The sequence below is a fragment of the Stegostoma tigrinum genome, chromosome 6 (genome assembly GCF_030684315.1).
Source record: "Stegostoma tigrinum isolate sSteTig4 chromosome 6, sSteTig4.hap1, whole genome shotgun sequence".
Lineage (NCBI taxonomy): Eukaryota > Metazoa > Chordata > Chondrichthyes > Orectolobiformes > Stegostomatidae > Stegostoma > Stegostoma tigrinum.
The window spans coordinates 43,453,607-43,466,076 of NC_081359.1; the positions used below are offsets into that span (position 1 = coordinate 43,453,607).

The 12,470-nt window shown below is 41.9% G+C and overlaps 1 protein-coding gene across 4 annotated transcripts in view; it reads right to left on the reverse strand.

Moving 5' to 3' along the window:
* Positions 1 to 487: 487 nt before the first annotated feature.
* Positions 488 to 12,470, reverse strand: part of bcl9 (BCL9 transcription coactivator) — a 239,725-nt gene continuing 227,742 nt past the window's right edge. For all 4 annotated transcript variants that reach the window (XM_048532548.2, XM_048532549.2, XM_059646520.1 and 1 more), the window contains 2 exons: positions 11,921 to 12,172; positions 488 to 2,691 (listed from right to left, as the gene is read on the reverse strand). In XM_048532548.2, the coding sequence (XP_048388505.1) occupies positions 1,544 to 2,691; positions 11,921 to 12,172 (1,400 nt within the window). In that variant the 3' untranslated portion in view covers positions 488 to 1,543. The remainder of the gene's footprint in view (positions 2,692 to 11,920; positions 12,173 to 12,470) is intronic.

The following is a 12,470-nucleotide window of genomic DNA, read 5'->3' on the forward strand; positions in this document are numbered from 1 at the left end:
ACAATGGCTGAGTTGAAAAGCTATTCCCAAAATGTGTTGAATATGTGAGCTTCCAGAATGCTCACAGGCACAATACCTCATTACAATTCCAACCAATATTTGAATTATTAGAAATCTGACAAAATCTGAGGGGCATCTGAGTTTGGTTCACATTGAAGAGTATTAAAAAGTGTTGCTGCAATAGTTCATTAGAAACTTAGAAAGATAAATATACAACAAATGTTGGACATCTAGAATAGAAACACAAGATGATTAAAGAGATCTCGTAGTACCTGAAGAGATTAATATTTTGGTTGTAGACCTTTCATTGGAAAATGAAACATAAACTAATGTTGAAGTATGCAAGGAAAGGTCTCCATAACAGAGAAAAAACATGAATAAGTTGAATGAACTTTCAAACCATTTAATATGTTGATGGATATAAAAGATTTATAAAATGATGATTTCAGACATACAATTAAATGATAACTGCATTATTATTCTGGCTTGTTTTCAAATCCAGATCAATGGATTTTAACAATTACTTTGTCACAGCACACATAACACAAAAAGGACAACTATGATTATAAGAAACAATATATTTTATTTTAATTCCAACACCACAACCTTGGAAAGTGGGTCCGTACCAAAGCACATGAGAATATGTAATAGTATAACAGTGGTGGAGACCAAAATAAAGATGTCTCAAATAAACCAAGACTTTCAATATTTGTTTTCCACTCCTTTAGAAAATGTTAGTTGGAGTTTATCATGAATGATATTGCATAAAAAACATACTACAGTACTGCATGACATCATGCCAGAACTTAAAACAAAACGACGTATATCCCAAAACTCCACAGTCAATATGGGATAATGTTTAAAATGAGGTGCAACATTTGTCTATTTTGTCCCTAGGCAGGCAAGTTATAGAGGTACCAGAGGACAGACAAGCTTTTCCTAAAAGTTTTTAATGTTTGTCCACTGTATCGAACAATATTTTGTCTTTAATTTGACTTAATAAATCACCTTTTGTGCTTTTTTGTTAATACTTTTCTGTCAGAGGTTGTAGTTTAGTTTATTATGTTCCAGAGCCGCAAAAGATTTTTCAAAAATGGTGTATACCAAACATGAACATGTAAACAAGATTGATACTTTGTGAATCATGATGCTCACCTTTCTCAAACATGAAGTCACAGTTGAAATCCCTTTCACAATGTAATACAGTGCACAATCAGAAGAAAGTTCTGGGGAAATAGTCCACAAAGTAAACATAATAGGTGCAACTTGTAACATATTGTGATCCACATATTACGGATGCAGTCTTTAGAAGCACGTCACCCAGCTTCCATAGAAATGATTGAAATCAGAAAAAAACACTGACCGAGCGATACAAGCTTCATTTTGAAGAACTCTTGTACATTCCAAACATTCTCCTTGTCTTTTGTATGAACAATTTTCAGTTTATCTTTGCTTATGCACAGGGATCCCAAATGCATTTTAAATACCTCTGCATGTAGTGCAGCATAAGGATAAATGTTCCAACTGTAAAGCCTGCAAGCAGCTAAAACATCATATTTCCTAGATTTCCTGGTCCTTGATGAAAGTCCATGCCTACATCAGCAGTCAGACCTCTGGGCCTCATTTGGGGTGGTATCATCATATTCTGTTGAGGTGCCACCATCCCTGGGAGTGGCATCATCAAGTTGTGCTGAGGAGAGCCTACAGGGCCAGGGTGACTGTACATACTTCCTGGGACTCTTTCCTTTCCTTGAATCATAAGTGCATTTAAGTTGTTCATCCGTGTGTGCATGACACCTTGTGATGGTGACATTAAACGATGTTGAGGACCCATCATGCCTTGATGCATGAAACCAGGTAACCTCATGGGATTGTGGCCTGAGACAAAGGCAGCATTACCCATGGCCATCTCCTGAACTCTAACCACACTATGTCCTCCTACATTTGGCATTGGCAATCCCATTCTGCCTGGATTTGGCTCTCCCATCAATCCTTGCATGTGATGTGAAAAGCCAGGACTGGGAAGCTGCAGCTGCTTGCGCCCCTGGCTATCCCCGTGGGGAAAGTACTGCAGTGTCTGGCTGGGCTTCTCCGATGGAATGATTCTGGACAGGTCAAACTCCGGGATTCCAGAAGCATTTGGGCGAATGACATCCTGCAATTCAGGGTCATTGTAGACTGAAGATATGTGATTTCCCATTGCAGTGTATGAGTCTGGCATGCCTGGCGGCACTGTCTTACACAGAGATTGGTCTGGAGAAGGCCGTGTGATGCTATTTGGACGTCCAAGTAGCCCTCCTTCCCCAGAAAATGCTATTCCAGGTGGGAAAACTCCCTGTGAGCCAGGGTCATTCACTGGAAAGGATACCTGATGAGTTGGTGACTGCACTGGTGGGTAAATCTGTTGCCCCTGTAAAAAACCCATGTGCCCTTGATGTAGCATCTGTGGATTTGCAATTGATGGATCCTGCGGAGTATGTGGCACCATGGGGCCGTGGGGCATCATGTTGGGTCCCATAGGGCCATGTGACACCACGGTAGGCCCAATGGCATTCGGAGATGGCATCTGGTTTGTTATATGATGTGAAAGAGGCTGTCCTCCGAGAACATTCATTCCCATCGGACTCTGAGAAGACATCGGCCCGGCTGAATGAGGGGCCGAAAGTTGTGTCTCATTTAAATGGTTGACCCCTGATAACAAAAACAAAGGAAAACTTCAACAGTCATCACTTTTAAAATGCAGATTTTATACTTGAACAGAAATAAAACAATGATGAAGTGAAAATACGGTTCAGTTTTTTCCACATTTTCTCTTTGACATTTCAGTGCTTCTAGATTAAACAATTCTAGAAGTAAATGTTGGCAGCATGGGTTACAATGAAATTAATTACACTTCACTTTATACTTTCTGTGCATGACTTAGAGAATGATAAAGACAGCAAGTTCTTTCATAAAGTGAGGGAGAGAGATTTTTAACAATGGAGATCAGACAAATGATTTGAACGTACTAGTGCAAACAGCAGAGGCAATAGCACAAGTGGATGAGCCACCAGGTAGAAAGTTGGAAAATTGGAAGGAGCCTTAAGCAGGAATGAAGAAGAACCAGATATTCTTCATTTGATCACTCAACTAATTAAATCATTAAATATTTCTTTCATCTCACACCTTCAAAAAATTCATCAGATTTTTTATCAATATACTTCCTTCAGTAAAGAATTTTTATTCAGAAAAATTCATTTGAACTTTCAAAAATGAGCTCTCACTTCTCCCCGTGCCATTAATAGCTAAATTGTTTTTGCTAATAGTGTTAAAAATCACTCTCAATAGAAAAATTAGATTATGTTAATTTTAAACATTACATAGACCACCTCAATCACTACCAACAATAAAAGGTTTCCCATATAAGATAAAGTGGCAATAAATGTAACTATAGCATGAGCTAAAAATCTTACAAGCTGAGCTCTTATGGAAGATTTCTGTATTCCACACTGAATCTAACAGGATTCTGAACAATATTGCCTGTGATAAAATTTGTGGCAGAATTGGATGAGAAGTCAGGCGAAACGAATTTCGATGTCTCTCTCCATTTTTAACCTTTTGACAAGATGAGTTTGTCACTGGACAGTGGCCAGTTGCCAGTAGGATTATAGACTGTTAAACGCTTTATTAATGGCACATCTTATGTCATTAATATTCAGTTCCCTATCTTACCAAACATGCTGAACAAGATGGACATTGAGAATTCTTGAACTGGAAGTCAGAGCAGGTACCTGGAGATTTCCTCTCAATGCTTGCTCCAAATTACCTCTATTTTGCTCAGGACCAAATAGCATCTCAAAGCATGATCCACCAGTACGAGCTACAGACATTGGCATCCAGCATTTGTCAATCCCTCACAAACATGGCACCTCCCCAAACCATTTGCAGACCACGTGGCTAGTTGCAATGACTTGCATTGATCAGCTGCAGCAGGGACAATTGTGGGAACAGGGACCTAGCTCAAGGTTCAGACCAGGCTGCATTTCAAGGTTGCTCACTTGCTTCACTTAATGCCTCACTGTGCCATGATGTGCTTGTTGGTGCATTGTGCTTCTGCCAGACACAATAGCTCTAAGTACTGCTATATTGAAGTGCTCTTTTTTGCATACATCTTTTGTGATGGACTGCTTTTCAGTAAGGATCTTTTTGGGAGTGTGGGGAACATTTGGCTATTTGGCACCACCATGACATCAATCTACATTTATCACATGTGCCAACTGCCTGTGTAGCAAACACAATGCATATTTGTTTAACCAAAGGGGGTTATGGTAGCAATTGGCTGGGGCTAGTTCTCATCTCATAGTCAAGGGGGACAGGAGTAAATCAGGGAGTCCTGGTATTGTAAGCTATTGAATGTATGCAGTCCAGAGGCTTAGCTGTGGTCAGTGTCTGCTAGGCTTTCACTCAATAGTCAGGGTCATACTTACTTACAGCAAAAGGAAAGGCCTTTGGGCTGTTGCATCTGTGTCAGTCCAAAGCAACCACCTAAGTATTTTAATTGCTTTTTCCAATACTTTGACAATAGCCTCATATACCTTGGCATTGTAAGTTCATACCTAAAGTGATTCTTAAATGTTATGAGAGTTTCTGCCTCTACCATTCTTACAAGCAGTGAGTTCCAGATTGCCATCACCCTCTGGGTGACAAAGCTTTTCCTCGCATCTCCTCTCAATCTCCTGGCCTTTCCATAAATCTTCATGTCCAGTCTTTGATATTTTAATTGCTTTGATCTGTCCAGAAAAGGGAAACATTTCTTCCAGTCTCCGCGGTCTGCCTTCATCTTGGGGATGCAATGGCTAGTAGTATTATCGCTATACAATTAACCCAGGTCCTAGGATCCTAGGTTCAAATCCTGCCATGGCAGATGTTGTAATTTGAATTCAATTAAAACAAATCTGGAATTAAGAGTCTAATGACAACCATTAAATCATTTTCAATTGTCAGAAAAAACCCATCTAATTCACTAAAATCCATTAGGGATGTAAATCTGTCATCTTTGCCTGGTCTGGCCTCCAGACCGACAACAATGTGGTCGATTCTTAACTGTCCTCTGGGCAAATCAGGTTCGGCAATAAATACTGGCTTAGCCAGACATGCCCACATCCCCCAAGTGATTAGAAAAGTCTCTCTTAAATCTCTTCTAAGGAAAACATCTCCAGACTGTCTAATCTTCCACTGCAAGTGAAATTCTTTAGCTAAAATGGGATCTCAAAAGGTACAAGCAGTTAAGATAAACTAAACTACCAGAAAAGATTCTCAAAAATCTCCTGGGCACCCTTTCTAGTGCCATCATATCCATCTACTGACGTTGATTCCCGACCTGCACACAATAATCTAGCTGTGTCTAAACTAACATTTTAAACAGTTCCATCATAATCTCCTTTCTCTTAAACTCTCTGCCTCAACTAATAAAGGCAATTGTTCCATATGTCTTCTTAACCACTTTATCCACCTGTCCTGGTACACTAAGGGACCAGTGTATAAGTTCATTAACGTCCCTCTGATCCTCGGTGCAACCCAGGCCTCTACTGCACATCATATTTTCCTTTACTTTGTTTGTCCTGCTCAAGTGAGTCCTCTTACATTTATCCAGATTAAATTCCATTTGCTTGTGACCAGCCCATATGTATCCTCCTGTAATTTAAGGCTATACTCCTCACTATTTACCACTCCATCAATTTTTGCACCATTTATGAACTTGCTGTCCAACCTTCCTACATTCAAGTCTAAATTATTTACATAAACCATAAACAGCAAGAACCCAATACTGATTCCTGTGGGATCCCACTGGACACAGACTTCCAGTTGGAAAAACACCTCTCAATCATCAACCTCTACTTCTGGCCACTTAGCTAATTGTGATTCCAATTTGCCAAATTTCCTTGAATCCCTTGGGCTTTTACCTTTGCTATCTGTCTCTCATCCGGGTCCTGATCAATAGCCTTGCTGAAGGCTAAAGATACTACATCAAAATTCAGTCAGGTTGGTCAGAAATGACCTCCTAATAAGAAAACTATGCTGACTACTTTTGATTGATCCCTGCCTCTCAAAATGCAGATTAATTCTGTCCCTCAGAATTACTTCCAATTGTTTTCCCACCACCAAGTTTAGGCTGACTGGCCCGTAGTTTCCTGGTCTATCCCTTCTTGAAAAACGTTACCACGCTGGCTGTCATCCAGACGTCTTGCAACTTTTCTGTGGCGAGAGAGCAATAGAAAACTTTTGCAAATACCCTGCTATTTCCTCCTCTGCATCATTCAACAAGCTGTGATGCATTTCATCCAGTCTGGAACATTTATCTACTTTTAAGCTTACCAAGCCGCTCAGAACCTCCTCTGTTTCAATGCTAAATTTTAAAATTATATCAGATCTTCTCCCTGATTTCTATACCCATGTCGTCCCTTTCACGACTGAACACTGATACAAAGTATTTATTTTGAGCCCTACCTATCTTCACCGGCTCCACAAACAAATTATCACTCTGGTCCTTAGTGAGCCCTACTCTTTCCCTTAGTATCCTTTTACCAGGAGTAGAAAATAGGCCATTCAGACCATCAAGTCTGTTGTGAATCAAGTCTGCTCCACCATTCAATCATGGCTGATAAGTTTCTCAACCCCATTCTCCTGCTTTCTCCCCACAACCCTTGGTCCCTTTGACAATCAAGAACATAATCTATTTCTGTCTTAAATATACTCAATTACCTGGCCTCCACAGCTTCTGTGGCAGTGAATTCCACACAGTCACCACTGTCTAGCTGAAAACATTTATCCTCATCTGTGTTCTAAAAGGTCTTCCCTTTAATCTAAGGCTGTGCCCTCGGGTCCTAGCCTCTCCTACCAATGGAAACATCTTTCCAACATCCACTCTGTCCAGGCCATTTAGCATTCTCTATGTTTCAATTAGATCCCCCTTCATTCTTCTGAACTCCATCGATACAGACCCAGAGTCCTCAAACATTTCTCATATGTTAAGCTTTCAATTCCTGGGACCATTCTTGTGAACCTTTTCTGAACCCGCTCCAGGGCCGGTACATCCTGCCTGAGATACAGGGCCCAAAACTGCGCACAATACTCCAAATGTGGCCTGACCAGAGCCTTATAGAACCTCAGAAGTATATCCCTGCTTTTATGTTTAAGTCCTCTCAAAATAAATGCCAAAGTTGCATTTGCCTTCCTAATGACTGACACAACTTGCAAGCTTACCTTGTGGGAATCCTTAATGTACCTGTAAAACAACTTAGGATGATTCTTTATTTTAGCTATCAGTATCCTTTCTTGTCTCCTTTCAGTGCTCCTAATCCCCTCTTTACCCTCCCTCTTGTACATTCTATCCTCCTTTGGGACATGTGCAGTTTTGTACCCTCAAGCTTGCTTCGTTACCTAGAATTAAGTTCAGGACCACGCCCTCTCTTGCAGGGCTTTTTACACACTGATTTAAACAGCTCTCCTGGATGTTTTTTTTAAGAGTTTGGCTCCATCCAAACCTTTCACACAATGACTACCCCAGTTAATGTTGGCCAATTCAAAATCCCCTGGGTTTCCCTACACTATTACTTGAACATTTCCCTCAAATTTTCCTGCATAGCTGCTCTTCTATTTCACAAAATCCCTACAGTGTGGATGCAGGCTATTCGGCCCATAGTCCACACTGACCATCTAAGGAGCATCCTACTCAGACCCATCCCCCTATCTTTTTTCAGTAACCCTGCATTTCCCAAGGCTAATCTACCTAGCCTGCACCTCCCTGGACACTATGGGTAATTTAGCATGGCCAATCCACCTAACCCGCACACCTCTGGACTATGGGATGAAACTGCAGCACCTGGAGGAAACCTACAACAGACACAGGAAGAATGTGCAAACTCGACACAGACAGTTGCCCGAGGGTGGAACTGACTTGGGTTCCTGCTGTAGTGAGGCAACGGTACTAACCACTGAGCCACTATACTGCCTTTTAGACTGTTAGGGGAGCCTATAGTATTCTCCCAGAAATGCAAATGTTCCTTTTTAGTTTTTAAGTTTAACCCTTATGGCTTCATTTGAGGAACCTTCTAAGACACCAACCCTCCCTACTGCTGTATTATATTTCTTGATCAAAATTGTGACACTTCCTCCTCTTTTACCTCCCTTCATGTCTCCCCTGAAGACCCTGTTCCTGGAATATTGTGCTGCCAATTTTGCCTCCCTCTGTGTCATGTCTCTGTGACAGCAATGACATCATACTCCCATGTTTTACTTTGTGCCCTCAACTCATCTGCCTTGATTATCACATTCCTAGCATTAAATAAATACCATCTAATCATGCCAAACTCCCTCTACCTTCACTGCCCTATAATGTCTGATTCACTTGGCATCATTTCAAATTTTGTCACTCATCTTCCCCTGGTCAGCATTGTTTCTGCATCCCAAGCTAGCTTAAACACTCCTCAGTAGCACTAGCAGACCTTCCCACAAGGATGCTCATGCTATTCAGTTGAAGTACAACCTGTCTGCCTTGTGTAGGTCCCACTGCCTCCAAAAATGGACCCAAATCCCAGAAATCTAAAGCCCTTCCTCCTGCACCATCTTTCCAGCCATGCATTCATCTGGACTAATGTCCTATTCCTATAATAACTTGCATGTGACACCAGAGTTGTTGGGAGATTACTACCTTTGGGGTCCTGTTTTATAATCTACTTCCTTGCTCTCGAAATTCTGCATTCAGGATCCCATTTCTTTTCCTCACTATGTTGCAGGTACTAAGATGTATTACAAACTCTGTTTGCTTTCCCCTTTCCTGCAGCTATTCAGTGGCATTCCTAGGAGATCTAGAAGACCATGAAATTTGTCTGACTACAGTCCAGAGTGCGGCAACCAGTCAGTCCTGTAGGGCAGCAGCAGTTGGGGAAATCATGTATTGTCACTCAGGGAATTACGAAGACAGTGATCAAGGTCTGGTCAGTCATATTTAGCAGGTGCATGTCAAAGTCATTCAGGAGTGAATACAATTCTGGGGGCGTGCCATGTGTTGATCATTGAGAAGGGGTAAAGGCCCTGTGTGGACATCTAGGGATTCATTGCCAAAAGCAGTGGGTGAGTCAGAGCTGGGGGAATGGAAATGTGGAGCACTAGTACGGCTGGGGACAAAAACAGTGATAGAGAGAAAATTGTGGTGTATGGGAGGGAATGTGGAACAGTATCAGACAACACAGTCAGCATTGGGAGGTTGGGTTCATGATAGTGACTACCATCATGGTGCCTACAGCAAAAGGAACGAAGTTGACATCATTCAGATGTAATACTTGGGCTCAGAGCACAGGGAGTTCAATGTTGCCATGTCGGCGAAAGGGCGCTAATGGTCTTTTAGGTTAAAGTGAGGTAAAAGAGAACATGGAGACTTTGGGGTGGGTGGGGTACTTAGTGGCCGGGCAGAGTTCACTGCTAATGGTGTCAATCGCAAGCTGATTTCCCCGCCATCACTTGCCATTCGTTAGACACTAACTGCAACTGAGTGAGAGGAGTCAGCGTCAGTTCAAAGGAGGCAAGTGTAGGATCCACATCTGCTGAATGCTAGGAAATTAAAGGATCAAATAGATGGATCAGCCACTTGCAAAGCCCAGCTACATTTCATTTGCAATCATTTAATCACCCATTTGCTAAAATTTGCATCAAGCCATTTGTGCCTATAAACTGGACATGGGGATCTCTGAAGTTAGCAGCAATGACATTATAAAAGGCCTGTGCTGGGTGAAGGTGAACCATTATCTGCGCAGCCTTCATGGCTGCTGGGATGGAACCATCGCTACTTCATGTCATTTATGCGTAATGAAAGTCTGCATTGAATACAATGGAACATTAAAGTTGTGGGTCTGGGATGGGAAGGCATTGAGTACAGCAGCTGCTCCCTTTTTTGTGTAATGTGTAGGTCACTTAGCACTGCACTTTCACTTGGTGCTGAAGCTGAAGCTGATTGAATGATGGAGACATACTTTCTTTACCAGGAAGCAGCATATCTCACTGTCTGGAGGATTATGCCACTGATGACCTTGCTGTGATTTAAGATAACCTTTTGCCTGTTCTGTTCCCAAAGTTGGTCATTTTTACTGAAGGTCCACTGGTGGGATGTAGTTCGCAGTAGCTGCCTTCCTAAAATGGTGATAGTAGATTTACAAGAACTATAGCTGAGGAGAAGCCCAGGAGCCAGCAGCTGGCCACTGTGGAGGATGCGGTGTATGCAGCTCAGGGGAAGGTCACCGCTATGGCGACCTTATGATGCACTCAAACCATGGGAGCAACACAGGCTTGATTTCCTGGGAGTGACTGAGGTTCAATGTCAACACAGCCTCTATGGATTCCAGGAGACTGTAATGGAACTATGTTGGATGCCGGTGTGGGACACGAGGGCAGCACGAGTGGGAAGCCAATCCCTCCTGATGCCTGCAAAGTTAACAGTCACTCTGAACTTCTAAATGACTGGGTCCCTCCAGGGAGCAATGGCTGATATTTGTGGGCTATCTCAGTCATGCTCCCGATGATGCATCAGGACAGTAACTGGTGCCATCTGCACAAGGTGACATCAGTTCATTTTGTACCCCATGGTGGGGTTAGTAATGCAGCTCAGCAGTAGGATTCAAGAATATAGCTGTTTCCCTGAGATGCACTGTGGCATTGATCAGACACATGTGGCACTGAGAGAGCCATATCACTGTGGAATGCATTGACAAGAAAGGGTTCTATTCCATTAAGCATCCAGAGATCTATGATCACATTAGTGCTTTCTGGAGGTGTGAACCCACTAACCCTGATGGCTGCCATGACGTCAACATCATGAAGCACTCATATATTCTTGCTGTATTTCAGGATCTTGATGCCCTACAAGACTCATTATAGAGGTCAAGGACTACCCACGGTGAAGGGGGCAAGATTATTTAAGTGTAGATTTTTTATAAAGTATAGTTTTCTTACAGATCTGTAGTAAGGGACAAATAAATAGGTAAGGGCTAAAGGTAGGATTAAAAGAGCACTTGCTTGCTGCTGCAGAGACAGGTAGTTAGTTGGAAGATTATTCCCAAGGGAACAGGCCACGGAATGTCCCAGGTGGGAAGCAAACTAGTCTGCAGATATTAGTGGCAAGGAGCCAGGGCTAGGCATGATGAATATTTTTGATAAAGGTTTCAATGGACCCCAGTGTGATAGATTTACTGCTCATGTTCAATGTGGATAGTAATTAATATAATTTCGGGGTTGCGTCAGTCTGTTTGTGTAATGGTATTAAAGAAGTATTTTCTTACCATTGTATTCGGAGAGAGTTCAAACTCCTGACTGAGACTTGGAGTCTCTCCCACTGCATCTACACTGGTGTTTTGATTGAATAAGGTTATTAAGTGCTGCTTTACTTTGCTGACAAGAGTCGTGCAGCAAGGCCAATCCGACACTGAGCTCTACGTTGGAAACCTTCCCAGTGGGTCCTGAACAGTGGAAATCCAACCCCTATCACTCATTAGATGTTTAAGATTCTCAGGCTGTGTGTCTGCACGTGTGTCTATTTGTCCCAGGACTCCGCAAGGTCCTAACCTGCATCATGCTGCTTAAATCCAGATGTCAATGATATGGACAATCCATATCTCAATCATGTGGAACATGTAAGCGTATTTTGATTTCAAGATGATCTGAACCTATATTTTACAATGCCATGTCATCAATTTCAATAAGGATTATATTTCAGCCATTGCTTCAAAACTTCCCGTGTGCCCTAATTTTCATAAATATTTTTAAGGATATAATCAGCACCAAGCTATGGACATAAAAGATAAAATGTGGTTTCTATTGGAATCATCCCTCACCATAAAGCTGCTAACTTGGTAAAATGTAGCTGATACCAAGAAGACTGCTGAATTCTTACCTGACACATGGTTCATGGATGGAAGATTTGGTGATCGTACAGGTGGTGAATCATCATCAGAGCTAGCAACGGTCTTGATTGCATCATGGTACAGTGGTGTGGAGCTCGGCATGGCAAACTTTGACATTCGAGACATCATGATGGATAAGGGGTTCTGGGAAAGACTAGGCTCAGGGGGCATGGAGTAGGGACTGTGGGAGGGAAGATTTCCAGAAAGACTCTCAGAACCTGACTGGCCGGATGCTGGAACACCTAGAGGAGTTGGATGAGAAGGAAATGAAAATTGAAGTGTGATTAAAACTGGAAGTTAAAAAACGCTTCATGTGCAGTATGGTCAATGTTGCATCTTCACACCACACAAACTGTATTCATTTGTGGACATTCAGGGGATCAGGAAATCCAACTTATCTATTTCATGGGATATATACTAGCAAAATTATTCCACAAAATGAATATACCTTCAGGTGTATATTTTGTTTAAAATATATCCTTTGAGGTGTACCAATCATGGTATGCAAACAAATTAACTGCCCCAGATGCCAGTACATCA